The 27919-nt window shown below is 57.7% G+C and overlaps 1 protein-coding gene across 1 annotated transcript; it reads left to right on the top strand.

Moving 5' to 3' along the window:
* MBTPS2 (membrane bound transcription factor peptidase, site 2) lies at positions 1-22108 on the top strand. Its single transcript, XM_029080074.2, has 11 exons — positions 1-129; positions 3691-3839; positions 4941-5079; positions 7283-7386; positions 8031-8158; positions 11637-11755; positions 13909-14089; positions 14750-14841; positions 16774-16981; positions 19055-19130; positions 20770-22108. The coding sequence occupies exons 1-11, from the start codon at positions 55-57 to the stop codon at positions 20990-20992; spliced, it is 1494 nt and encodes a 497-aa protein (XP_028935907.1). The 5' UTR covers positions 1-54; the 3' UTR covers positions 20993-22108.
* The last annotated feature ends 5811 nt before the right edge of the window (positions 22109-27919 follow it).

The following is a 27919-nucleotide window of genomic DNA, read 5'->3' as shown; positions in this document are numbered from 1 at the left end:
TTCCGGCCCCGCCGCTCCGGTAGGGCAGGGGCTGGAGCCGGGGCGGCCGCCGCCATGATCCCCATCCCCGTCGTGGTGCTCGTGCTGGGGGGCTGGTGCGCCGTCTACCTGGCCGACACCGTGCTGAAGGTGAGGAGCCCGGCCCCGCGCGCCTATTCCCGCGGGGAGGGGGAGGGGGGAGGGCGCGGGGGGGGAGGGGGCGGCTGGATGGGGGAGTGGGCCCTTCCGGCCGCCCCCACTTCCGCCCGCGGGGGGCGGGGCCGGAAGTGGCGGCGGGGGCTGCCGGTCGCCCCTAGCAACCGACCCTCAGTCGCCTGCGTCGTCTTCCGGTCTGAGGCCTCAGGCTCCTCCCCCCCCCCCTCCAGCCACACGTTTATCCTCCCTGATTCGTCACGTTCTGCTCCTGATTAAAAGTCTTTCTTAAACCCTCACCGTGTGCTGAGCACTCCTCCAAGCGCTGGGGTCCAGACGGGGTCAGCAGGGGGGGTCCCACGTGGGGCTCCCGGTCTGCATCCCCCTTTTCCAGAGGGGGGAACTGAGGCCCAGGGAAGTGACCTGCCCCAGGTCACGCAGCAAAACAATCATAGTGACAGTGGTTGTTTTTAAGCACTATGTGCTAGGCACTGTTCCAAGCCATATGGGAGATAGAAGGCCATGAGGTGGGCCCACGTGGAGCTCCCAGTCTCCATCCCCGTTTTCCAGAGGAGGGAACTGAGGCCCAGAGAAGTGACCTGCCCAAGGCCACACAGCAGACAATCCTAATAACAATAGTCGTCGTTAAGGGCTTACTCTGTGCTAAGCGCTCTTCCCAGCGCCGGGGGAGATGGAAGGTGATCGGGTTGTCCCACGTGGGGCTCCCAGTCTCCATCCCCATTTTACAGAGGGGGGAACTGAGGCCCAGAGAAGTGACCTGCCCAAGGTCACACAGCAGACAATCCTAATAACCATGGTCGTCGTTAAGCGCTTACTCTGTGCTAAGCGCTCTTCCGAGGGCCGGGGGAGATAGAAGGTGATCGGGTTGTCCCACGTGGGGCTCCCAGTCTCCATCCCCATTTTACAGAGGGGGGAACTGAGGCCCAGAGAAGTGACCTGCCCAAGGTCACACAGCAGACAATAATAAAAATAACGCTCATTGTTAAGCGCTTACTATGTGCTAAGCGCTCTTCCGAGGGCCGGGGGAGATGGAAGGTGATCGGGTTGTCCCACGTGGAGCTCCCAGTCTCCATCCCCATTTTACAGAGGGGGGAACTGAGGCCCAGAGAAGTGACCTGTCCAAGGTCACACAGCAGACAATCCTAATAACCATGGTCGTTGTTAAGCGCTTACTATGTGCTAAGCGCTCTTCCGAGGGCCGGGGGAGATAGAAGGTGATCGGGTTGTCCCACGTGGGGCTCCCAGTCTCCATCCCCATTTTACAGAGGGGGGAACTGAGGCCCAGAGAAGTGACCTGCCCAAGGTCACACAGCAGACAATAATAAAAATAACGCTCATTGTTAAGCGCTTACTATGTGCTAAGCGCTCTTCCGAGGGCCGGGGGAGATAGAAGGTAATCGGGTTGTCCCACGTGGGGCTCCCAGTCCCCATTCCCATTTTACAGAGGAGGGAACTGAGGCCCAGAGAAGTGACCTGCCCAAGGCCACACAGCAGACAATCCTAATAACCATGGTCGTCGTTAAGCGCTTACTCTGTGCTAAGCGCTCTTCCCAGCGCCGGGGGAGATGGAAGGTGACCGGGTTGTCCCTCATGGGGCTCCCAGTCTGCCTCCCCATTTTACAGAGGAGGGAACTGAGCAAGACAGGATTTCCCCGTCAGTAGCGTCTACTTCAGTCCATCAGGGGTATTTCTGGAGCGCTCACTGTGCGCGGAGCTCTGTGCTAAGCACTTGGGAGAGCAAAATATACCAGAATTGGAAGACGCCCTCCCTGCCCACACGCGACTTGCGGCCTAGAGGGGGAGACTCTGCGGCCTAGCTGCGAAAAAGCGCCCAGAGAGAAAAAGAAGAGAAAGGGGAATTAGGAGCGGAGAGAGAAAGAGGTTAATTAGGAGAGCGTGAAATGCCGAGAGGAAATTAATTGCAACTCCGAGGAGTCAAACGTTTGGACGCGTTCCTACGCGCAGGCTTTCAGCGGGGCCTGATAATTAGAGTAGGCAAAAAAAAAAAAAACCAAGGGCCCGAAGGAAATGAAAGATCTGTCAAAGTCCAAACGCCCCCGCGCTCGTAATTCCAGCTTCCTCTTCCCCTTATTATCTCCAAAACAAAAGGCGGATTTTTCTTGGCGGCGCACGTTAGACTTTGAAGTTGCCCCGCACGAATTCCTCTCCCTTAAATCCTGCGGTTGCGTTGCCCCCCGCCGTCGCCAGCCAACGGGCAGTTGGTGTTCGCGCCGTGGAAAGAGCCCGGGCTTGGGAGGCGGAGGTCATGGGTTCGAATCCCCACCCGGCGGCCGCGTGACCGCGGGCGAGTCGCTTCCCTACTCTGGGCCTCGGTTCCCTCATCGGGAAAATGGGGACGAAGACTGGGAGCCTCACGTGGGACCACCTGATGACCCTGCATCTCCCCCAGCGCTTAGAACGGTGCGGGATTGTCCTGTTTCACGTTGAAGGATCACGTCGAAGGAAAAGTCCAGCAGCCTACTCTTCGACCGGTGCTCGGCGCTTAGAACGGTGCTGGACGCGCAGTAAACGCTTAACGGATGCCATTATCGTTATTATTATTATTTCCCGAAGACCACGTGTGAGCCATGAATTTGGCTTCTTAAAAGCCTTCATTTTCCCTCCAGTAGATGAAAATGGTTGTCACCTCCCAGAGAACTTCACGCGCTTCTTGAGATTCCCTCCCTCCTCGGATCTGACGGATAATCATCGTAATAATAACGTCGGTATTTGTTAAGCGCCTACCGCGTGCCGAGCACCGCGCTAAGCGCTGGGCTGGATACAGGGTCGTCAGGTCGTCCCACGTGAGGCTCACGGTCTTCATCCCCGTTTTAGAGATGCGGGAACCGGGGCACGGAGAAGCAAAGTGACTCGCCCACAGTCACCCAGCTGACAAGTGGCAGAGCCGGCATTCGAACCCGTGACCTCTGACTCCCGAGCCCGGGCTCTTTGCACTGAGCCACGATGATGGTGATGGTTAAGCGCTTACTATGTGCAAGGCACCGTACTAAGCCCTGGGGCACATACGAGCGAATTAGAGACGAGGCAACCGAGGCCCCCCCCCCCCCCCCCCCCCGAGAAGTCAAGCGACGTGCACCCGGGTCACCCGGCAGATGTGTGGCCTGGTCGGGATTAGAACCCGTGACCTCGGGACTCCGCCGCTGGTCTGCCGCGCGACCCTGGGCAAGTCGCTCCCCCTCTCCGCGCCTCAGTTACCTCAACGGGGATTAAAACCGTGAGGCGGCGACTGCGTCTGACCCGATTTGCTCGTATCCAGCCCGGCGCTTAGTACGGCGCCCGGCGCCTGATATGCGCCTGACGGACGCCACGGTTATCATCGGATCTGTAATTTCCCTAACGTCCGTCTCCGCCCTCCAGGCGGTAAGCTCGCTGCGGGCAGGGTGCGTTGAGTACGGCGCTCTGCGCCCAGTAGGCGCTCGGTAAATACTATCGGGTGAACTAGTGTCGCGCTGTCCCGTCCGCGGCGCGTCCCCGCTCGGCCGAATGAACGCCGTCTGTCCCTCTGTGCCTTTCTAGACTTCGGCGTCCCTGAGGGCTTCGTACGAAGAGAGGCTGGCGGCCTACGGACTGAACGTCTCTCCCTTCCACATCCGCTGGCAGACGACTCTCTTCAACCGCCTGTTTTACGCCTGGGGACGCTGGAGACCCGGCCTCCTTTACCGATGGTAAAACGGCTCCTCGCTTCCCTTGCGGCCCCCCCCCCCCCCCGCCCCCCGGACTCTCCCCGTCGCGACCCCGAGAGGAGCCGGCCCGCGGCTCGGTGGAGAGAGCCCGGGCTCGGGAGGCGGAGGTCGTGGGTTCGGATCCCGGCTCGGCCGCTCGCCAGCCGGGGGACGGTGGGCAAGTCGCTTCACTTCTCCGGGCCTCAGTTCCCTCATCTGGAAAGTGGGGGTGAAAACTGTGAGCCCCACGTGGGATGACCTCATCACCTGGTATCCCCCGGCGCTCAGCGCAGTGCTCTGCACCTAGTAAGCGCTTAACAGATACCGCTATTTATTTTTTAATTTATTTATTGACCCAACTCCTCCGAGGAACGGGGGTATCTGTCGAGCGCTCGCTTCCCGTGCGCCGGACGCTCTCCTAAGCCGGGGGTGGGTGAGAGAGGCGGCGCGGCTCGGTGGAAAGGGCCCGGGCTTGGAGGTCAGAGGTCCTGGGTTCTAATCCCGGCTCCGCCGCCTGTCGGCCGAGTGACTTTGGGCCGGTCGCCTCACTTCTCTGTGCCTCGGTGACCTCCGCTGTAAAACGGGGATGAAGCCCGTGAGCCCCACGTGGGACCACCTGGTGACCTGATATCCCCCCAGCGCTTAGCACATAGCAAGCGCTTAACAGACGCCATCGTTAATTGATAATGAATGAATTACAAGCGAATCGGGTTGATTACGGTCCCCGTCCCACGCGGGGCTCGCGATCTCCAGCCCCATTTTACAGATGAGGGAACCGAGGCCCGGAGATGATGACGATGATGACGGCGGTGTCTGTTAGGCGCCTACTGTGTGCCAAGCACTGTCCCAGGCGCCGGGGTGGATGGGGTTTGTCGCACGTAGGGCTCACGGTCTTCATCCCCGTCTTGCAGATGGGGTAAGCGAGGCCCAGAGAAGCCAAGTGACTCGCCCGGGGTCACCCAGCCGCCAGGCGGCGGAGCCGGGATCAGAACCCGTGACCTTCTGGGGCCCGGGCCTGTGCTCTAGCCGCCGCGCCCGTCGCGCCCGGCACGTAGCGAGCGCCTCCGCGGATGCCGCCATTACCCTCTCCGCCTCGCTCGGCAGGTTCAACCTGGGAATGGTTTTCGGGATCGTGGCCATGTTCGGCTCCGTCCTCCTCCTCGGGAAGACCCTGGTGCAGACGCTGTCGCAGATGATGGCCGAGACGCCCCCGGCGCCGCACGACCGCGTGCTGCAAGTTGTGGTGAGAACCCCGCCGTTGGCTCGTGTATTCCGAGCGCTCCCCGGGTGCTGGGGCGCTGTACTGAGCGCTCGGGGGAGGCCGAGGGACAGTCAACGGACGCATTCCCTCCCCTCATAAGGAGCTCAAGGTCTAGAGCGGGAGACGGACGTGAGTAGAAATAAATAAATTACGGAGGTGGACCCAAGTGCTCTGGGGTTGGGACGAATTAAGGATCTACTCGAGTCCCGATCAGACCGCGAGCCCGTCAGCGGGCCGGGACGGTCTCTGTCTGTTGCCGATCTGTCCATTCCAAGCGCTTAGTACGGTGCTCTGCACATAGTAAGCGCTCGATAAATACGATCGAACGAATCGAATGGATGAGTTGTCTCCCTCCAGGCCGGCTCCTCTTCCTCGCTGTCTCTGCACCCAGCTCTCCTCAGTCTAATGCTGATAATAATTAATAACAGTTGCGGTGTATGTTAAGCGCTCACTGGGTGCCAGGCACCGTCCCAAGCCCTGGGGTCGATACCCGGCAATCGAGTCAGACGCAGATCTTGGCCCGCGTAAGCGCTCGGTGCCCCGCACGTAGCCCTGATTAAATAAGGGTGCAGTCCAGAAGGTCGTGGGTTCTGATCCCGGCTCTGCCGTATGTCAGCTGTGTGACTGTGGGCAAGTCCCTTAACTTCTCCGTGCCTCGGTTACCTCATCTGTAAAATGGGGATTGACCGTGAGCCTCACGTGGGACGACCCGCCGACCCTGGATCTCCCCCGGCGCTGAGAACAGTGCTCTGCGCATAGTAAGCGCTTAACAAATACCGACGTTATTATTATTATTATTATTATTAATGCAGCCTCCACCGCTCGGCTGCCGGGTGGCCTTGAGCAAGTCACTTCACTTCTCTGTGCCTCCGTTCTCTCACTTGTAATAATGATGATGATGATAATAATTTTCATCTGCCAAGCACTGTTCTAAGCGCTGGAGTAGATAATGATAATACCGTTGGTATTTGTTAAGCGCTCACTACGTGCCGAGCGCTGTTCCAAGCGCTGGGGGAGATGCGGGGTCATCAGGTTGGCCCCCGTGAGGCTCACCCGTCTTCATCCCCATTTTACAGATGAAGGAACTGAGGGCCAGAGAAGTGAAGTGACTTGCCACAAGTCAAGCACTTGACAGGTGGCTCAGTGGGGATTAGAATGATGACCGTGGCACTTGTTAAGCACTCGCTATGTGCCGAGCAGTGTTCTAAGCACTGGGGTGGATACAGGTTCATCGGGTTGTCCCACGTGGGGCTCTCGGTGTTGATCCCCATTTGACAGACGGGGTCACTGAGGCACGGGGAAGTGGAGTGACTTGCCCGGGGCCACACGGCGGACAAGTGGTGGAGTCGAAATTAGAATCCCCGCCCTCCGACGCCCCGGCCCGCGCTCCTTCCACGGAGCCGCGCTGCTTCCCCGTAAAATGGGGGCCGGAGACCGTGAGGCCCGCGCGGGGCGGGGACCGCGTCCAAACCCGCTCTCCTCGCGTCCACCCCGGCGCCCGGCCAAGTCCCCGGAACGTAGCGAGCGCCGAGGGGGCCCCGTCCTCGCACCGTGACGGAGCCGGCAGACGGGTCCCCTTGCCGAGGAGGAGCTCCCGGGCCGGAGGACGGGGCGGGCGGGGGGAGAAGCTCGTCCGGGAGGAAGCCGCGGCCCCAGTGTGCGTGTGTCTGTGGTTCATTCGTTCATTCATTCAATAGTATTTATCGAGCCCCTCCTATGTGCAGAGCACCGGCCTAGGCGCTTGGAATGGACAGTTCGGCAACGGATAGAGACCGTCCCCGCCCACCGACGGGCTCCCGGTCTGATCGGGGGAGACGGACAAGAACGGTAGCAATAAACAGACTCAGGGGGCTGAACGTCTCATTAAGATTCATCCATTCGTCCACTAGTATTTATTGAGTATTCGTACGATCAGTAGAATCGAGGGGGTGGACACCTCCTTAACAGAATCGATAGGGGAATAAAAGTACGTACACACGAGCACGGTGCCGAGGGGAGGGGAAGGAGCAGAGGGAAAGGGGGGCGGGGGGGGGGGGGCTCAGCCGAGGGGAGGCGAACGGGGGGACAGAGCGGGAGCAGAGGGCGAAGGGGAGGCTCGGTGTGGGAAGGCCTCCCGGAGGAGGTGAGCTCTCGGTGGGGCTTGGAAGAGGGGAAGAGAGGGAGTTTGGCGCGTCTCCCCCCACAGGTTCCCGGGATCAACCTGCCCGTGAGTCAGTTGACGTATTTCTTCGGCGCCATCCTGGTCAGCGGCGTCATTCACGAGATCGGCCACGGGGTCGCGGCCATCCGGTACCCGCTCACCCTCCCCTACCTCTCCCGCTCCAGTCCCGTCTCCCCCCCCCCCCCCGCCCCCCGCAGCTGTCAATCACTGCTGTTTATTGAGCGCCTATTGAGCGCCGACTGTGTGCCGGCCACCGTTCTAAGCCCCGGGAGGGATACGAGGTCGTCAGGTCGTCCCCCGTGGGGCTCCCGGTCTCCGTCCCCGTTTTCCAGGTGAGATCACCGCGGCCCAGAGAAGCGAAGCGACTCGCCCGGGGCCACACGGCCGACGGGTGGCGGAGCCGGGGTTAGAACCCGTGACCTCTGACTCCCAAGCCCGGGCCCTTTCCACTACGCCGCGCCGCTTACCGCGTGGCGGGCGCCGTAATCAACGCCGGGGAAGACGGAAGCCGATCGGGTTGGACGCGGCCCATCTCCCACATGAGGTTCCCGGTCTCAATCCCCGTCTTGCGGGGTATCTGTTGAGCGCTCGCTCTCTGCAGAGCGGGGAAGCGACCCGCCCGAGGTCACGTAACAGACGGGTGGCGGAGCCGGGATTAGAACCCAGGTCCCCCTGGCCCCCCCGAGGCCTCGCCGCTTCACAGTGAGTTTACAGTCTAGCGGATATTGCCTCGGCCGTTCGGCGACCGGGAAATTCTCTCCGTGTTCCTTAGGGAACAGGTTCGATTCAATGGCTTTGGGATTTTTCTCTTCGTCGTTTATCCTGGAGCGTTTGTCGATCTCCTCACCGCCCACTTGCAACTCGTGTCGCCCGTCCAGCAACTGAGAATATTCTGTGCGGGTGAGAGATTCCGGATCTTCTGTCCCGTTTTCTCCCCGTGCCTCCCTGACCTCGGTTCTCTCAACCTCACTAAGCGCTCAGTAAATAATTATGGGGCTTCTTAAGCACTTATTCGGTGCCAAGCGCCGTTCTAAGCTCTGGGGACGGATGCACGGGAATCGGGTTGGACACGGTCCCTGCCCCTGCTCACACTCTTGATCCCCATTTTGCAGATGAGGTCGCTGAGGCCCGGAGACGTTGCGACATGCCCGAGGTCACCCAAAAGGCGTGTGGCGGATTAGAACCCAGGTCCTCCTGGCCCCCAGAAGCCACTGAGCCACTCTGCTTCCCTCTCACTGACTAGAGAAGCAGCGGAAAGAGCCCGGGCTTGGGAGTCAGAGGCCGTGAGTTGGAATCCCGGCTCGGCCGCTCGGCAGCCGGGTGACTTTGGGCCAGTCACTTCACTTCTCTGTGCCTCAGTTCCCTCATCTGGAAAATGGGGATGAAGACTGGGAGCCTCACGGGGGACGACCCGATGACCCTGCATCTCCCCCAGCGCTTAGAACAGTGCTCCGCACGTAGTAAGCGCTTAACAGATGCCAACATTGTTATTATTAAATGAGGGCTGATTCTGTTGACTGTTATAGACTGTTGCCCTCTCTCTCCCCTTCCAACACTTGCCCCCTCTGCCGTGGGTGCTTTTTTGGGGGAAAGGAAATCCTCGAGAGACCAGTGAGCTCGTGCAAGATATCAGAGCAATTTGAGCCATTCCAACAGAGGGCATTCTCTTCCCGGGAAGCAGACTTTTCTCCCTGTTGATCATTTATTTTCCTTTGAAGAAATGCCTCGACTAGCCTCAGGATAGAGCGACTCTGTTACTGTTAGGTTTATGTAGCTCCGTCCTTCCGGAGGAAAGCTTTGGTAAGTACTTCGGATTCACGTGGCTTCGGGGAAAGAGCGGGGAGGCAGAGAGCCTGGGTGTTGATATGAGCCCCGCCCCTCGTCTGCCTGAATTAATAACAAGAATGTCGGTATCTGTCCAGCGCTTACTGTGTGCCGAGCACCGTTCTGAGCGCTGGGGTGGACACAGGGGAATCGGGTTGTCCCACGTGGGGCTCACGGTCTTCGTCCGCATTTTGCAGACGAGGGGACTGAGGCACCGAGGAGTGAAGTGACCCGCCCAAAGTCGGGCGGGCGAGCCGGGATTCGAACCCATGACCTCCGACTCCAAAGCCCGGGCTCTTTCCACCGGGCCACGCCGCTTCTCTAAATTATACTATAAATTATGGAATTTCTAGTAACGTCGGTACGGAAGGGATGTGTTGCAAAGGTTCAGATATTGCCCTTTCCTACCGTAACCCGGCCCGCGCGCTCGGCTCCTCTAATGCCAACTTTGCGGACACCCCTGGCGTTTGCCCCCAAGCGCTTCGCGCTGTGCCGTGCGCACCGGAACTGCTCGATGAATATCATCTTTACTGACGGATTGGTCCGGCAGCCGTTGCTTGAACGCGGGACGCTCGATGGCAGAAAGGTACAGAGGGAGCTGGCGTAGATTTCGATCGAGATAGATTATACTCCTGTGATTTATGGGGTGCATTTCCTTTTATCTGAAACATCCTAGTTAGAAAGAGACCTCTGTAATAACGTTGGTGTTTGTATTTGTTAAGCGCTTACTATGTGCGGAGCACCGCTCTAAGCGCTGGGGGAGATGAAGGGTCATCGGGTTGCCCCACGTGAGGCTCACAGGCTTCCTCCCCATTTTACAGATGAGGGAACCGAGGCCCAGAGAAGTTAAACGACTTGCCCTCGGTCACACAGCTGACGAGTGGCAGAGCCGATATTCGAACCCAAGACCTCCGACTCCCAAGCCCGGGCTCTTTCCACTGAGCCACGCTACTTCTTCGGTCTACCCTGGGTGCTTAGTTGGGTGCTTAGCACATAGGAAGCGCCTAGTAAATACCCCAATTATAACTCTTTTCATTTATCATATTACTCTCTTTCGGGCAAAAATCAGCTTACTCGATCCGTTGCGAGGTAGAAAATCCAGCAGTGGTATTCGTCGAGCGCTTGCCGTGTCTCGTCTTACGCCGTCGGGTCGTCTCCGACCCGATGTCTCTCCCAGAAGGCCCCGCCCCCACCCGCGCTCGTTCCGGGAGCGGATCCACAGACTTTTCCCGGGAAAGACCCACAAGTGGTTCACCATCGCGGTAAACTCGAGTCTCTGCCCTCGCTTCTCTCGCAGCCCAGCACCGGTGGCTACTGTGTGCGGAGCGCTGTACTCAGCGCTGGGACGGGTGCTATATAAGACACCTTCCCTGCCCCCGACGGGCCCGCAGCCCCTCTGCCTCACCCCTTGTCAGTCGATCGGTCTGTATTTATTAATAATGATGGTATTTGTTAAGCGCTCGCGATGCGCACGGCACCGTTCTGGGCGCGCGGGGCCGGGGGGGGGGGGGGGCGATACAAGGCGATGAGGTTGTTCCTCGTGGGGCTCACTGTCTTCATCCCCATTTTATAGGCGAGGTGACCGAGGCGCAGAGAAGTGAATAATAATAACGTTGGTATTCGTTAAGCGCCCACTACGTGCCGAGCGCCGTTCTCAGCGCTGGGGGAGCTACAGGGGAATCAGGATGTCCCACGCAGGGCTGCCGGTCTTAATCCCCATTTTACAGTGGAGGTGACTGAGGCCCGGGGGAGTGAAGCGACTCGCCCACGGTCACACAGCTGACAAGTGGCAGAGCCCGGCATTCGGACCCGGGACCTCCGACTCCCGAGCCCGGGCTCTTTCCGCTGAGCCGCGCTGCACTTAAACGCTTCGGAGGGGACGATAAGACGGAACTGGTAGACACGCTCCCGGCCCACGGCGAGCTTACGGTCTAGCCGGGGAGACGGACGTGAATATTGGTTCAGTAGTAGCGATCGAGCGCTTACTACGTGCAGGGCGCTGTACTGAGCGCTTGGAACGGACACTTGGGCCACAGAGCGAGACCGTCCCTGCCCGGTGACGGGCTCGCGGTCTGATCGGGGGAGACGGACGGACAAAAACGGGCGACTTAATCACGATAAATAGACCGTGCGTAAGCGGGTCATCCGTAATGTATCATTTCAGGATATGCACGGAAGTGCTGCGGGGAATCATTAAATAATTTAAAGATTATGCACATCATTCATTCGATCGTATTTACTGAGCGCTCCCCATGGGCAGAGCACTGTACTAAGCGCTTGGAACGGACATTTCGGCAACGGATAGAGACAGTCCCGGCCCATTGACGGGCTCACGGTCAGCGCTGTGGGGTTGCGGGTTGCGGAGGATATCCGGCGTCCAAAGGATATTGGACCGTGAGCGTCGTCGTCTCCCCGTCGCTTAGTACGGTCTCCCCTCACCCAGGAAGCGCCCAGTAGATAGGTTGGAACGAATGAACGGTTGGTTCAGTCCGGTCGGCGAAACGTTTGCGGTGGGGGACTCGATTCTTCTGTGTTTTCCGTCTCTCCCTTTTAGGCGTCTGGCATAATTTCGTCCTGGGAGTTGTGAGTCTTGCCGCTCTCTTCCTGATGCCCGTGATAATGTTCCCGTTTTATCACACGGGCGTCGGGGCCTTAATCACTGAAGTCACCGAGGTAAAAGCCCTCGCCGAACCCGAGGGATTCCTGGGCCCTCGACCGGTCGCGGGACGATCCGCGAGAAATGCTCTTTCTTTTTGAAACTTCTGAGGTGGACGTTTGGTCAGCTCCGTGGCTTTTTTTTTTTCTTTAAATGGTATTCATTAAGAGCTTACGAGGTGTCGAACGCCGGGTTGGGCGCGAGGTAAGTAGGTTGGACGCCGTCCCTGGCCCACGTGGAGCTCACGGTCTTAGTCCCCTTTTCCCGACGAGGTAACTGAGGCACGGAGAAGCCAAGTGACTTAGCCGAGGTCACCCGGCGGACAAGCGGAGGAGGCCGAAGCAGAGCCCGGGCCCTTGCGACTCCCGGGCCCGTCTCTATCCGCTAGGCTGGACGGAAAACAGGAGGACCGAGGAACCCGAGGAGTTGGGCGGCTTGCCTGGGGTCACGCGGCAAGCGGTCGGCAGAGTCGGGATCAGAACCCAGGTCTTCTGACTCCCAGAGCCACGCTCCCTCCACCAGGCCACCCTGCTTCTCCCATAACGATGTCGGTGTTCTGTTACGCGCTTACTATGTGCCAAGCACTGTTGTAAGCGCCGGGGGGATTCTAGGTGAACAGGTTGCCCCTCATGGGGCTCACGGTCTTCAGCCCCATTTTACAGATGAGGTCACCGAGGCCCAGAGAGGTGAAGTGACGGGCCCACAGTCACACAGCTGACAGGCGGCGGAGCCGGAATTCGAACCCACGGCCCCTGACTTCCAAGCCCGGGCTCTTTCCACCGAGCCACGCTGCTTCTCGTGCAGCTGACGCGCTCGGTGCGGGCGTTCACCGCCAACCCGAAAGAAAGCTCAATCCCCCTAGCGGATGGAGCCCGGGCCCGGGAGTCGGACGACCTGGGTTCGAATCCCGGCTCTGCCACTTTCCTGCCGCCCGACCTCGGGCGGCTCACGTAACTTCTCTGAGCTTCGGTTCCCTCGTCTGTACAGAGGGGATTCAATCCCCGTTCTCCCGCCCACTTAAAACTGTGAGCCCCCGGGGGACCTGATGATCCTTCCCGACGCTTAGTACAGCGCTTGGCACACAGTAAGCACTCAATAAACGTGAATGAGTGAATTAACCAATTCCATTATCATTGTAATCATCATCGTCACCGACTGCCGCGCGCGACCCCCGGCAAGTCACTTAGCCCCTCCGGGTCTCAGTTTCTTCGTCTGCAAAATGGGGATTCGATCCCGTCGTCCTTCATCCTTAGACTGTGAGCCCCGCGTGGGACCTGATTACCTCGCATCGCCTCCAGCGCTCAGTAATAAACATAATAATGTTGGTATCCGTTAAGCGCTTACTACGTGCAGAGCACTGTTCTGAGCGTCGGGGCGGGGGGGGGGATACAGGGGAACGAGGTCGTCCCACGTGAGGCTCCCAGTCGTCATCCCCGTTTTACAGATGAGGGACCCGAGGCGCAGAGAAGCGAAGTGACTCGCCCGCGGTCACACAGCTGACGGGGGGCGGGGGCGGAGTGGGGATTCGAACCCGCGACCTCCGACTCCCAAGCCCGGCCTCTTTCCGCTGAGCCGAGTAAGCCCTCGGCGAATAGCGTCATTAGCGTTACGGCCCGCCGCGTGCCGTCGGGCGGGTCACTTAGCTCCTCTGCGCCCGTTTCCTCATCTGGAGAAGCCGGAGCCCGGGCCCGGGAGGCAGGAGGTCACGGGTCCTAATCCCGGCTCTGCCGCGTGTCTGCCGTCTGACCTCGGAAGAAGCACTTCTCTGCGCCCCGGTTCCCTCGTCTGGAAAACGGGGATCGGGGCTGCGAGCCCCGCGTGGGACGGGAGAACCGTGTCCGCCCCACCGCCCCGAACGGCGCTTGGCACGCGGTAAGCGCTCGACGGATACTATAATCGTTAGGGTCATTATCATCCGTAAAATGGGAAGTCGAGTTGCGTCCTCCCTCCTCCTCAGGCCGCGAGCCGACGCGTTAGCGTATCTCCCCCGACGCCCAGAGCGGGGAGGCTCGTCTGGGGCCGGGGGTACGTCCGTTTAGCGCTCTGTCGACCGCTCCCGGGCGCTCGGCACAGTGCTCTGCGCCCAGGAGGCGCTCGAGAAATCCGCCGGAACGGAGCACCGGCGCTCGACCCGGAGCGTATCATCCTCTGCCCCTCCTTCCCCCCCAAGGACTCACCAGCCAGCGGACCGAGGGGCCTGTCCGTGGGGGAGGTCGTGACCGGCCTCCAAGACTGTGCCGTCGGCAACGTGGAAGACTGGCACTACTGCCTCGGAATGATCTCCCGGACCCCCCAGACGGGCTACTGCATGAGCGCTGCAACTCTGCAGCAGTTCAACTTCCCGGCGAGAGGTGCGTACCGCGTTCCCGGCGCCGCGAGCGAGCGGCCGGGCGCGCGCTCCGGCGGCCGGACCGTCGCCGGCTCGGTACCGGTTGAGCGTCCACCCGCCCAACCTCAGGCCAACCTACTCAGCGATCCTCCAGACGGTCTGGCTCGCCCCCCCCCGGCTCGTCCCGCCTCGGGCCCGCCGCCTCCCCCCTCTCCTCATCCGACGGACGATCGCTCTCTTAGGGCCTCCGCGCCTCTTCCGGGAGGACCTCCCCGACTAAATCTGCATCTCCTCCCGTCCCACTCCCTTTTACGTCGCCCTGATTTTTCTCCCTTGGTTCACATCCGCCCCTCGGCCCCGCGCCGCCGACGTACGGGTCCGCGCCCCGTTCTGATTTATGGTCGTCGGTTCGTTTCATCGTATTTAGCGGGCGCTTAAGGTACGCGGAGCCCCGGGAGGGGACGATACAACCATCGACGGTCACGTTGCGCCGGCGAGCTCGTCGCGGGCGGGGAGTCACGGCGGGACTCCGGGATGCCGCGCTTTCCCAGGCGCCCGGCACGGTGCGCTCGGCAGATACCGCCGATGAGGGACGATGATGACGAGAGGGTGATGAGAGGAAGCGAGGAGGAGAGGGCGGATTTTAGCCACGTCGTGACGGTCGACGGGTCGGTGTCCCTAGTGTACAAGCGGCTGGATGGCTCGGTGGAGTGCTGCAACAACGAGAGCCTGACGGACGTCTGCTTCTCCTACGGCCAGCCGGAGAGCCACTCGGTGAGTCGTCCCCGCCGTCGCCGGCTACCGCGACGCCCGGCGGCCCGGAACCCGGGGTGGAGAGGCCACGACTCGGATCGACGGTCCGCCGCGCCGGGCGGCGCGGCCCGGCGGAACGAGCCCGGGCCTGGGAGTCGGAGGACCCGCCTTCGGGTCCGCCGTGTGTCCTCGGGCAAGGCACTTCGCCTCTCTGGGCCTCAGTGGCGGCATCCGTAATACGGGGATTGAGCCCGAGAGCCCCGTGCGTGTCCGACCTCCAGGCGCCCAACGAGTACCGTGATTATTATTATTATCAGCTTGGAGAGGGCCTGGTACGGAGTAAGCGTTCAACAAGTGCCGTTTAAAAAGGGGAACGAAAGAGGCGGACGGAGCCGGCTCAGTGGTAAACCCTCCGTCAAATCAGAGTTAGCCAAGTACGGTGCCCGGCACGTGGTAAACGTTTAACACCGGCCTATCGACCCGCGCGCGAAACGGAAACTCCTCGCTCTTGGCTTGGAGGCCGTCCGTCCCCTCGCCCCCTCCCGCCCCCCCCCCCTTCTCTCTCTCCACCGCCCGCCCCGCGCGCTCCGCTCCTCCGCCGCCGCCCGCCTCCTCGCCGTCCCCCGTCGGCGCCCGGCCCGCCGTCGACCCCCGGCCCGCGTCCTCCCGCCGTCCCGGAACGCCCTCCCTCCTCGCCTCCGCCGAACTCACTCTCTTCCCCTCTTCGGAGCCCTACTGAGAGCTCACCTCGTCCGGACTGAGCTCCCCCTTCTCCCTCTGCACCCTCTCCGCTCCCCGCATCCTCTGCTCAGCACTGTGCCCATTTGTACGTATTATCTATTACTCTATTCATTAATAAGGCGCACCTCCCCTTGATCCCATTCCTCTCGATGATGCCGTCTGGTCTCGTCGTTCCGTTTCGCTCTGCCGCCTCCCCCCTTTAGACCGTGAGCCCGTCGTCGGGCGGGGATCGTCCCTGTCCGTTGCCGACCTGTCCATTCCAAGCGCTTAGTACAGTGCTCTGCACGTAGTAGGCGCTCAGTAAATACTACCGGATGAGGAATCATTTCACACGTACCCTTAAAAAAGAGACAGATAGGACCGGGGCGGTGGTAAACCATCCACTGAAGCAACGTGAGATTTTTATCATTATCATGACAGCATTCCCCGCGCACCTACCGTGCGCAGAGCACCGTGCCAGACCCGTCAGCGGAGAAGGCAGGCCCGCACTCTCGAAGAGCTTGGAGCCTTTCTCCCCTAGCCCATTTTAGGGGCCTTTGGGGCGGTGGAAAAACGCCACCCAAGCCCCACGTCAACTTGGACCCGTTCTCCCAGAAGCGGCACTCGGGGGGCGAGAAGCGGTCGTCACCACCCTCGGGTCTCAGATCTCCCTTTCCCCCGCTCTGCGTCGGTGCCCTGATCGTAACCGTCCCGTTTATTAAGCGCTTATTACCTGCCAGGACCCGGCCCCCGGGTCCCACGTTAGGCTCCCGGTCTACGTCCCCATTTTCCAGCTGAGGGAACTGAATCATAGGAATAATAATTCTGGTGTTTGTGAAGCGCTTACCGTACGCCGTGCGACCGTGGGCAAGTCACTGAACCTCTCCGTGCCCCAGTTACCTCTTCTGTAAAATGGGGATGAAGACTGTGAGCCTCGCGTGGGACAATCTGTCTACCCCAGCGCTTAGAACAGTGGTCCGCACACGGTAAGCGCTTAACCAGTACCAACGTTATCATACGCCGGGCACCGCGCTAAGCGCCGGGTGGACGGAAACCCGTCCCTGTCCCACGTGGGGCTCCCCGTCTGAATCCCCATTTTCCAGCCGAGGGGACCGCAGCCCAGGGAGGTGAATCGGCCCGCCGCCGGTCCCGCGGCGGGGCCGGGATCGGGACCCGGGTCCTCGCGACGCCCGGGCGCCGACCGCTGAGCCGCCTCGCCTCTCTCCCCGCAAGCTTCGTCCGCAGCACGCCTGCCTCCCGGCCCGGAGAGCGATCGAAGCCAACCGAGTGTGTCGGAGGAACCTCGACTGTCGAGGGGGGCCGCTCCCGAGCCTCTGCGTCACCCCTTCTTTGGAAAACCAGACCCGGTTGATCAGGGTAAAGCACCCGCCTCAGGCGGACATGTTGTTCGTGGGATACCCGCAGCACCTTCAGTACACGGGTACGTACCGCCGCGCTGGGCCGCGGAGAGCCATTTCGGCCCGACGACGTTACCGCCGGGGCGCGGGGCCGGTCGCGGCCCACCCGTGGTGTCCCCGAAGCGCTCGCGCAGCGCTAAGCGCGGGACGGGGGGCGGGGGGGGGGCGGGGGGCGAGGCGGGCGGGGGACGCTCTGTGGCCTCGTCGAGGGTCCGAGCACCCGGCCCGTAATCCCGGACGCCTGCTGGGTGACCTTGGGCAAGTCACCGGTGGAAAGAGTCAGAGGTCACGGGTTCGACTCCCGGCTCCGCCGCTCGTCAGCCGCGGGACCGTGGGCGAGTCGCTTCACTTCTCTGTGCCTCGGTCACCTCGTCTGGAAAATGGGGATTGACCGCGAGCCCCGCGTGGGACGACCCGATGACCCCGTACCTACCCCAGCGCTTAGAACAGCGCTCGGCACGTAGTAAGCGCTCAACAAATACCCACATCATCATTCACCCGTCTGCGCCTGTGTCGTTTCCTTCCTTGGAGTATTGGTTAAGCGCTCGTGTGACAGACGCTGGTCTAAGCCCCGGGGTGCGTGGGTACAGGTTAATTAGGTCGGACGAGGTCCCTGGCCCGCGCGGGGCTCACGGTCCAAGTAGGAGGGAGAACAGCCCTTAACCCGCTTGATCCTGGCTCCGCCGCACGTCTGCTCTGTGACCCTGGGCGAGTCACTTCCCTGGGCCCCGGTTCCCCCCGTCGGTAACGTGGGGGTCGAGGCCGTGAGCCCCACCTGGGACGGGGACCGTGTCCAACCCGATTTGCTTGGATCCACCCCGGCGTTCAGCACGCTGCCTGATGCGTAGCACGAGCTCAACGAAGCCCGAAGTTGTTATTACCGATGGTGATAACGTCGGCATTTGTCAAGCGCTCATTATGTGCAGAGCGCTGTTCGAAGCGCCGGGGGTAGATGCAGGGGAATCGGGTTGTCCCACGTGAGGCTCGCGGTCTTAATCCCCATTTTCCAGACGAGGTAACGGAGGCCCGGAGAAGTGAAGCGACTCGCCCACGGTCACACGGCTGACGGGGGGCAGAGTCGGCATTGGAACCCGTGACCTCTGACTCCCGAGCCCGGGCTCTCCCCGCTGAGCCACGCCGCTTCTCTGATGGACAGAGCACCGGCCTGGGAGTCGGAGGACCCCCCCCCCCCCCCAGTTTGCCGTGTGACCTTGGGCAGATCGCTTCTCTGGGCTTCGGTTCCCTTATCGGTAAAATGGGGGGTTCGATCCCCGTCCTCCCTGCGACTTAGCTTGCGAGCCCCGTGCGGGACGGGGACCGTGCCCCAGCCGACGTTCTGTTTTCCCCGGTGCTCGGAACGGTGCTCGTCCCATCGCGGGCAGTCTTAGAGTACCCGCGGGCTGATCCGCCCCATCCGCCCAGGCCACCGATTCCTCATTCCCCGCCGTCGCTCTCCCGCTCCTCGAGTGGAGCGCTTCCGGAGGTTCTTAAAGCAACGGGAGGTGCCGGAGAAGCAGCCCGGCTCAGCGGGAAGAGCCCGGGCTTGGGAGTCACCGGTCTGGGGTTCTGATCCCGGCCCCGCCACTTGTCAGCTGGGTGACTTGGGGCAAGTCGCTTCATTTCTCTGGGCCTCAGTGACCTCATCTGGAAAATGGGGGTGAAGACCGTGACCCCCCCATGTGGGACAAGCTGATGACCTTGTATCCACCCCAGCGCTTAGAGAAGTGCGTGGCCTCTACCAAGTGCTTCAACACCATTATTATTATTACCATTTTGACGGTGGCCGCCTTTTTTCGGTACAAAAAGGGACAAGGACGTGATAATCGCACAAGGCTCCCCTCCTGCTCCAGCTTCCCATTTCCTCCCAAGGCTTTGACTTCTTCTGGGGGCAAAGCACGAGTTATCTCAGTTTCCCCCCTCTCCTACTGACCGAAGACGGAATGGATTCAGAGTACGGCCCCTGGTGCGAAAACTACAGCTAAAAGACTGTTCTGGGGATAGAATATATATTTTTGAGTCCTAGTGTTTTCTACGAAATGTTGACTCTTGGATGTTCATTTAATGACTTTTCCTGTCTGCTTCTTTTGCCTTTTTAGTGAGCCTCAGCAGTTTTATCCCCCGATGCAGCTTTATAAATCTAGATTTGCCTGTGGTGACGGAGACATTTTGCAAGTATCCTTGAAACCGCGCGCCTTTGTAATGAAGGTATTCGAGGGCGTGGGCGCGATGGTGTCGTTCAGACTCGGAAGGGTACGCCAAGAGCCTCTGGGGCACATGTTCAAACGTCTTAGGGCTTCGCGTTAAATGACGAAAATTTCGAGGATTAAAACCATCTGAATGAGAGGGATCAAGATGTACTTGACCGTAGATGGGACGAAGCCAGAGGAGAAAGATTGTTAATCACGGAGACGGGAGAGAGGGGGAGGAGAAGCGCTTAGTACATGAGCAGAGCACACAAGAAGCGATCGATAAATCCCACTGATTGATGGAGAAAGAAGGTAAATGGTAGAAAGGGTGATTCTAGGTGACTGGGTTGGAAGTTCACTTGCAGGGCAGGTTCTCCCTTAGGGTAGTGAGTGAGTTTAGTGACAGTAATAGTAATAATGGATTTAAGCGCTTACTGCGTGCCAAGCCCTGCACTAAGAGCCGGGGAAGGTGCAAGATAATCGGGTCCCACATGAGGCTCACAGTCCAAGAAGGAGGGAGAAGAGGTATTGAGCCAGGCCCGCGGCTCCATTGCTAAGTCGCGCTGCTTCTCTACTCAGCCACGCTCGTCACATTTTGTGTTCGGCTACTCGCGTGAGAGTTATCGGGTTTCCAGGAAATGAGTCGGAGTGGCCTTTCCCCTTAGCCCGGATCTCAGATTTCCTAAAACCAAAGGTGACAGGTAGAAAAGGTAGGCCTGACCATTGTCGGTCTCTCCGCCGCCAGCTCCCCCGAAGGGATTTCGGTCTCCTTGGATCGGCTTGCTCCGGCGTTCTGCCTGCCTCTGGTCTGTCCTTCAGGTTATCGGTGAGGGAAGAGAGCGGTGGCGATTCAGCTGCTAAAATTGGGCCGTTTCATTAAAAAAAGAAAAAATTTAAAAGACAGTCGCTCTCTCCCGTCCGGCACGGGCAGCTTCAGGGGCTGGGTGGGATGTCAGTCGGGAGAGGAGTCCTCTCCCCCACCCCCTTCTACATAATAACGGTAATAATAATCATGTTAATCGTGATATTTGTTAAGTGCTTGCTACGGGCCAGGCACTGTACTAAGCACTGGGGTGGATGCAAGCAAATAATAATAATAATTACGGTATTTGTAAAGCGCTTACTATGTGCAGAGCGCTGGGGTAGACCCCGGGTAATCAGACTGCCCCCCGTGGGGCTCACGTTTTTTAATCCCCATTTTTACAGATGAGGGAGAAGTGAAGCGACTTGCCCAAGGTCACCCAGCAGATAAGTGGCGGAGCCGGGATTAGAACCCACACCCTCTGACTCCCAAGCCCGGGCTCTTGCCCCTGAGCCACGCTGCTTCAATAATAATGGTAAATATGGTATTTAGTGCTCACTACGTGCCAAGCACTGTTCTAAGTGTCCAACCTGATCACCTCGTGCCCACCCCGCCACAGTCCCTGTTCTACATGAGGCTCACGGGCTTAATCCCCACTTGACAGATGAGGTCACTGAGGCCCGGAGAAGCGAAGGGGCCGTTCGGCAGACAAGGGGCAGAGCCGGGATTAGAACCCGCGACTTCTGACCCCCAGGCCCGCGCCCTGCCCACTAGGCCACGCCGCTCTCCCACGTTGTCATGACTCTCCTTAATCCCCCATCAGATACTTGATCTCACTGTCGGGAGCCCTCGCCGTCATCAACGCCGTCCCCTGCTTCGCCCTGGATGGCCAGTGGATCCTCACCTCGTTTCTGGAAGCCACTCTGACCTCCCTGATTGTGGAAAAACAGAACCGGGAGCTGGTGGGCTTCTTAATCTTGCTGGGCGGCAGCACGCTTCTGGCCGCTAACGTGGCCCTCGGACTCTGGCTGGTCACCGCCCGGTAACGGACGGGATGCTCGGAGCCGGCGGAGCGAGCCAGAGGCCGCCGGCCCCGGCGGGGGGCGGGCGGCGGCCGCCGTCGCCCGCTGGAAACTTCCTTCGGAATGGAATCGGAGAAGCACTGGAGACGGTCGGGGAAGAGGGAGAGAGATTTCCAGAGCGAGACGGGGAGAAAGATTGAGAGTTCAAGGAAGAGGGAGGGCGAGATTGAGGGAGGAGGATTGAGAGAGTGAGGCAGAGATTGAGACAAAGTGATGGAGCGAGAACTACCTCGAACCTTCAGTGGTATCAAATAAGAAGACTCCCGCACGATTCTGAGCCCAACGCATCATCGGAAAGAACCCGGCTCTTACTGCTGAAGCCCAGGGCCGTTCCTACAAGACGGATCACGGGGCTAGGGATTAACTCTGGGGGTTTCTCAGTCTTTAGAAGTGTATGGTTTGAGCTCCTTTTCTGATATTAGACCCGGACAGACCTTCCGCCCGTTCGGGTGACGGCGTTTCGGTCCGGCGGGCTCTCCGGTGGAACCCCGGAAAACAGAGCTTAATTGCACTTCCAAAATCCGGGGGAGAATTGGGGGTTCCTGGGCCGTTGAGCGAGGAAATATCATTCTCAGTGTTCCCGTTCCGCTGCCGTTACCGCCGCAGATTTCCCGAAGAATTACGGCAGCCGTTCACCGCTGACTTTGTCCTAAACGCAAGGGTAGGTGAGAGGTCAATCGATGGGACGCAGCCTCTCTAACGGGACGCTCACGGTTTTACGTGGTGGGGACACCCTGGGGAGAACTGAATGATTTGGGGTGACCGCTTGTTCTCCCAAACTGAAATAGAAAGACTCTTGTGCCTCACCACGTGACTTTGAATCATCACTGTCATCTTCTGCTAGTATTTAGTACAAGTTCGCGGACTTTGGGAGCTCGTTAACGCTTCGGGGATCTTTTAGGAAAGACCGCAAAGGATTTTACTCTTTTTTTTTTTTTTTAAAAAAAAATTCCACGTCCAAATTTAGAGCCTTCATAATTTCAGAGATTTGGTTTGGGGTGATGAATGCCTATAGACTGGAATCGACATTTGGGGTTTTATACTGCTTATTAAACCTTTTTGTTCCTTTTTTCTTTTTAATGGTGTTTGGCACTTACCACGTATTGAGCGCCGTTCTGAGCACTGGGCAAGATACAGATTAAGCAGGGTGAATTCAGTCCCTGTCCTACATGGGCCTCGCAGTCTGATTAACCAACCGATGGTATTTATTGAGCGCTTCCTCTGAGGAGGGTGAACAGGTAGTGAATCCCCATTTTGCAGTTAAGGAAACCGAGGCACAGAGAGAGATTAAGCGACTTACCCAAGGTCACCCAGCAGGCAACTGGCAGAACTGGGATTAGAACTCAAGTCCCCTGACACCCATGCCCACACTTGATCCACTAGGCCATGCTACTTTCTTGGACTATTTGAAATACGATATCATTGCCTTTCCTGATAGAGCAGGGTCATATAAACGGGTTACCATGGTCTCACCCTCTAGAATATTCAACCTCAAAGATGAAGGCGCCCACGAATTCCCTTTCCGAAGATGCGTCAGGTCGGTATATTTTTGGAGGGTATTAACCGACCTCCGTTTCCAACCCTAGGACTTCGGGCAAGTCACGTCACTTCTCCGGGCCTCAGTTACCTCCTCTGTAAAATGGGGATGAAGACCGTGAGCCCCACGAGGGACAACCTGATTACCTTGTATCTACCCCAGCGCTTAGAACAGCCCATAGTAAGCGCTTAAGAAATACCCAATTATTATTATTATTACTAGGCTGGTGTTTATGTGCCCCGCAAACTGTTTAGCACTGGAGGAGTTACAGAATAATCCAACTGGACACGGTCTCTTCTTTCCGAGTCGAAGGCGGCGGGAGAGGGCTTTTGTTTTTTTTAACTCCTATTTTACAGGTGAGTAAAACGAAGCTCGGGGAGGTGGTTGTTGTTTTTTAATGCTATTTGTTAAGCACTTACTATGTGTCAGGCACCGTACCAAGCGCTGGGGTAGATACAAGAGGATCACGTCCCGCCTGGGGCTCCAGTCTCAATTCCCGTCCGACAGATGAGGTAACTGAGACGCCCCCTCTCAGAATGGCACCCGGAGAGTTTCCAGTCCTCCACCAGTCTCGACTACGGGAGGGTCAAGCAGAGGCCTGTCCATTCCAGTCCTAGCCCGGGCAGTGGCTAGGGAGCGGCGGGCCGTCGGCTACGAGTCGAAACTCCCCCGTGCTGGCCGTGCGGCGGCACGGGAGAGAGTCGAGGGCAGAGACTCAGGTCGACCGCGCGGGACGGCCGACCGTTTGCGCATTTCTACCAAGAAAACTCCCCGGAACGATTGCAGGTGGAGGCGGGGGCTTCTGGGAGAGAGGCGTCCACGAGGTCGCTATGGGCCAGCGTAAGACCGGAAAACCGAAGCCCGGAGAAGCAAAGTGACTTGTCCAAGGCCACCCAGCAGACTGGTGGCGGGGGCCTGGATCAGAACCCGGCAAGTTGTAGCGAAGCAGCGGGGCCTGGTAGGTAGAGCAGGGGCCTGGCCATCAGAAGGACCTGAGTTCTAATCCCAACTCCACCAGTTGTCTGCTGCGGGACCTTGGTCACTTTACTTCTCTGTTCCGCGTTTCCCTTATCTGTAAAATGGGGATTAAGACTTGTGAGCTCCGGGTGGGACAGGGACCGGGTCCAACCTGATTATTCTGTATCTCCCCCAGTGCTTGGAACAGTGCCTGGCACATAGCAAGCACTTGACAAATATTATTAGGTCCTTCTGACTCTCAGGTCCAGTCTCCATCCACTAGCCCACGCTGCCTCTCTTTAAGTTAACTTCCTCAGTACCCAACATAATTCCTGGATTTTATCCCCTTCAAATGCTCTTCAGGTTCCGTCTTGTTCTCGTTCGAGGCGGGCAACCTCCTAGAAGAAGAGGGTAGTCTAGAATCGGGTTAGCTTTCGAAAAGCTCCTCGCGATGTTCTCCTTCCCGTTTTCTTGCTCGTCGTTAAAATGCTGCTCCTGGCACGGGAGGGTGGAAAAGAGAAGACCTAAAAATAGACCGCATGGTATTTGAAAAGAGACTCTGGGCTCATGAACTCTGCCTGTGAGGCTAGAAATGGGACAGAAAACCTTCTCGCTTGAAGCCGCACTTTTAGCATATTAATTAAAAAGCCCCTCCGATTTTTCTGTTTCAGTGGAGCTCCTGGAAAGAAAAGAAATGACCCAAGGAGGAAGTGTAGCAAAAATGCATTCGGTAGCTCTTAGGAGAAAAGTGCAGCTGGCTGGCGAATCTGAATTCGCGAGAAATAAACGCAGTTTGCCGGAGCAAATAAGAGAGTACGTTGGTATGGCCGAGATAAATGGAGGTCATTCAAGCCGGTCAAAATAAGTGAAGGCAGGCTGAAGAAGGAGCTTGAATCCTAGATGATAAAATAACAAACGACCCGATTTAACCGTAATAGGCCGAGGCCAGGAGAAAACTGATAGAAGTGGCAAAGAGACATCGGTCTCTGGATTGGTAGAGGATAAAAGAGAGAAAAGTAAGATTCTCGTGCGGTCGTTTTGCTTCAGAAGGCTGATGATGTTAAAAGCCAAGCTGTCTGTTAATAATAATGACGGTATTGGTTAAGCATTTACTACACGCCAGGCGCCGAACTAAGCATCGGGGCGGACGCGAGCAAATCAGGATGGGCACGGTCCCTGGCCCCTGTGGGGCTCACTGTCTCGTTCCCCATTTTACAGATGAGGTAACTGAGGCCCAGAGAAGTGAAGCGACTTGCCCAAGGTCCCACAGCGGGCAGATGGCAGAGCCAGGATTAGAACCCTTGACCGTCTGACGCCCAGGCCTGGGCTCTATCCACTACACCACGCCGCTTCTCTCCTAAAGACGGTAGGGGTAGTCGATAGGGCTTCGGGAAAAGTCGATGTGAAATCAACACAGGACTCTACGCCCTTTCGTATGTCTTCAACGTAGAATGCCACGCTGAGTAGAACTGGTCGTGACTGAATTTTTGAAAAAATACATTTTCGGTTTTCTGGAAAAGAGCAAAGATTAGTGTTCCATTTTTGGGGTTTTTTTTTTTTAAAAAAAAAAGATGGTATTTTTTAAGCCCTTACTAGTGTCAAGCACTGTTCTAAACGCTGAGGTAGAATACATCAGGTCAGTCCCTGTCCCACATGGGGCTCAGCGTCTAAGTAGGAGGGGGAACGGGTATTGAATTCCCATTTTGCCGTTGAGGCAACTGAGGCACAGAGAAGTCGTGACTTGCCCGGGGTCGCACGGCAGGTAAAGTGGAAGAGTCGCTTTTAGAACCCAGGTCCTCTGACTTCCAGCCCTGTTCTATATATCTACTCGGCCAAGCTATTTCCCGAGCTTTAGTTCATCGAGCTTAAATTTGACAGCTTACACCTAAAATCATAATGTTGATATCTGTTTAAGCGCTTACGATGTGCAGAGCACCGTTCTGAGCGCTGGGGTAGATACCGGGGTCATCAGGTTGTCCCACGTGAGGCTCACGGTCTTAATCCCCATTTTACAGATGAGGTGACTGAGGCACAGAGAAGCGACTTGCCCGCGGTCACTCAGCATTCCCGGGATGCACGATGGTTCCGGATGCTTAAAGCCATTTTTAAAAATCTTGTTTTATTGGGCCTCATTGCCAAGAAATGCAGTGAAGCAATAGGAAGGTTTTCTTAATCTGATCCCTACCTGAGTGAAGTTCTTGTTTGGTTTTTCAGAAAAAACCTACACCGCCTCTTAGATTTTACAGTCGTTTTACCTCCTACTCTGTGGATTGCTAGACATTACAGTCGCGGATGCATGGAAAGTTTGCAACATGTCTGATCGGATTTTTTAATCTGCGTTCAGCCGTACTAATCTTTATCCGTTCTATTTCACGGAGTGACTAACTGTGGAATGCTGCAGATCTGGACTAGCTTCCACCCATGCCTCGGTGGAAGTTTTGTTTGAAGAACCAATCTGTTTAAATTAGGAATTGAGACGTTTTAAATTTAACTGGCTTTTTTGAAGTGGAACAGAACAGTGTTCTCTTTGTCATAGGAATTAAAAACAACGGGGGGGTGTGGTTTGTTGTGTTTTAAATGGGATTTGGTAAGCGCTTACTATGTGCCAGGCGCTGTGTCAGGTGCTGGGGTCGGATGCAGGATAATCAAGTCGGACACGGTCCGTGTCCCACGTGGGTTCACAGTCTTCATCCCCGTTTTAGAGATGAGGCGTGGCACACAGAAGTGAAGTGATTTGCCCAAGGTCACGCAGCAGACAAGTGGCGGAGTAATAATAATGATAATAGTGTCGGTATTTGTTAAGCGCTTACTATGTGCCGAGCACCGTTCTAAGCGCCGGGGGGGTACAAGGCGATCGGGTCGTCCCTCGTGGGGCTCACAGTCTCCATCCCCATTGGACAGATGAGGGAACTGAGGCCCAGAGAAGTGAAGTGACTCGCCCAAAGTCACACAGCTGACAAGTGGCGGAGCCGGCATTAGAACTCAGGTCCTCTGACTCCCACGCCCGGGCTTTTTCCACTAGAAAAAAAAAAAGGGTGGGGTTTCCTCAGGACTCCCCCCGTAGACATCCTTCGTGGCGTGTGGCACTTTGGAAATTTAAAGCTCACGCCACCATTCATTCATTCGATAGTATTTATTGAGCGCTTGCTAGGTGCAGAGCACTGTACTAAGCGCTTGGAATGTACAAATCGGCAACAGATAGGCACCATCCCTGCCCATCGACGGGCTCACGGTCTAGTCGGGGGAGACGGACAACTTAATAGCAATAAATTAGAATCGAGGGGACGGACACCTCATTAACAAAATCAATTGGGGAATAAAAATATATACAAGAAACGGGTTCCAAGAGCCACGTTCGGCAGAGGTGGCCCAGGCAGACGTCAGTCGATCCATCAGTGGTATTCACCGAGCGCTTACCGTGCGCCGAGCGCTGTCCTAAGCATTCAGGTGCGTACAGTCTGACGGAGTTGGTAGACGGGTTCCTTGCCCACAACGAGCTCACGGTCTGGGGGCTTGATTCATTCAATAGTATTTATTGAGCGCTTACTATGTACAGAGCACTGCTGGTGGGGGGGGGGAGGTGAGAGAGAGAAGCAGCGTGGCTCAGTGGAAAGAGCCCAGGCTTAGGAGTCAGAGGTCATGGGTTCGATTCGCGGCTCTGCCGCTTGTCAGCTGTGTGACTGTGGGCGAGTCACTTCACTTCTCTGGGCCTCAGTCACCCCCTCCGTAAAATGGGGATAAAGACTGCGAGCCTCACGTGGGACAACCTGACGACCCCGTATCTCCCCCAGCGCTTAGACCGGTGCTGCGCACACGGTAAGCGCTTAACGAATACCAACATTATTATAATTATCTTGTCCTTGTGCGGTTCTTTTTGTGCCTTTTGGGAAGGCCCTCCCGCGTGAGCGATTCACGGGAGTGCCTCTCTGTGGGCGTACGTGTGCGTCTGTGTGTATCTTTGTCTTCCTGGCCACCCTGCCTGTCTGGATATTTTTCTGTGCCTTGAAACACCAGCGGCGAGTGGCGTTCTCCATCCCCCTCCCTCCCATTTCCTGGTCACCCGACTTGCCCCAGCTCACCCAGTCACTGAGGTGTAAAGAGGCCCAGCCGAACAAGCTCGGTGGCCCAAGCTCGAACCTTTAGACCCAGCTCACGTCCCTCCCTCTGCCCGTCCCCTGGAGGGGCAGAAGGCAGTGCCAGGGCTGGGAACAGATTGTGGTAATAATAGTAATAATAATAATCATAGTTCTGGCATTGGTTAAAGGGGGGGGAGAAGATACAAGGGAATGAGGTTGGGCACAAATGGTATTAACAGTAGCCATTAAAAAAACAGAAAAAATCAGAAAATAGACCTCATCCATTCATTCGGTTGTATTTGTCGAGTGCTCACTGTGTGC

The sequence above is a fragment of the Ornithorhynchus anatinus genome, chromosome 15, assembly GCF_004115215.2.
Source record: "Ornithorhynchus anatinus isolate Pmale09 chromosome 15, mOrnAna1.pri.v4, whole genome shotgun sequence".
NCBI classification, from domain to species: Eukaryota; Metazoa; Chordata; class Mammalia; order Monotremata; family Ornithorhynchidae; genus Ornithorhynchus; species Ornithorhynchus anatinus.
This window is presented reverse-complemented; position numbering and strand designations above follow the sequence as displayed.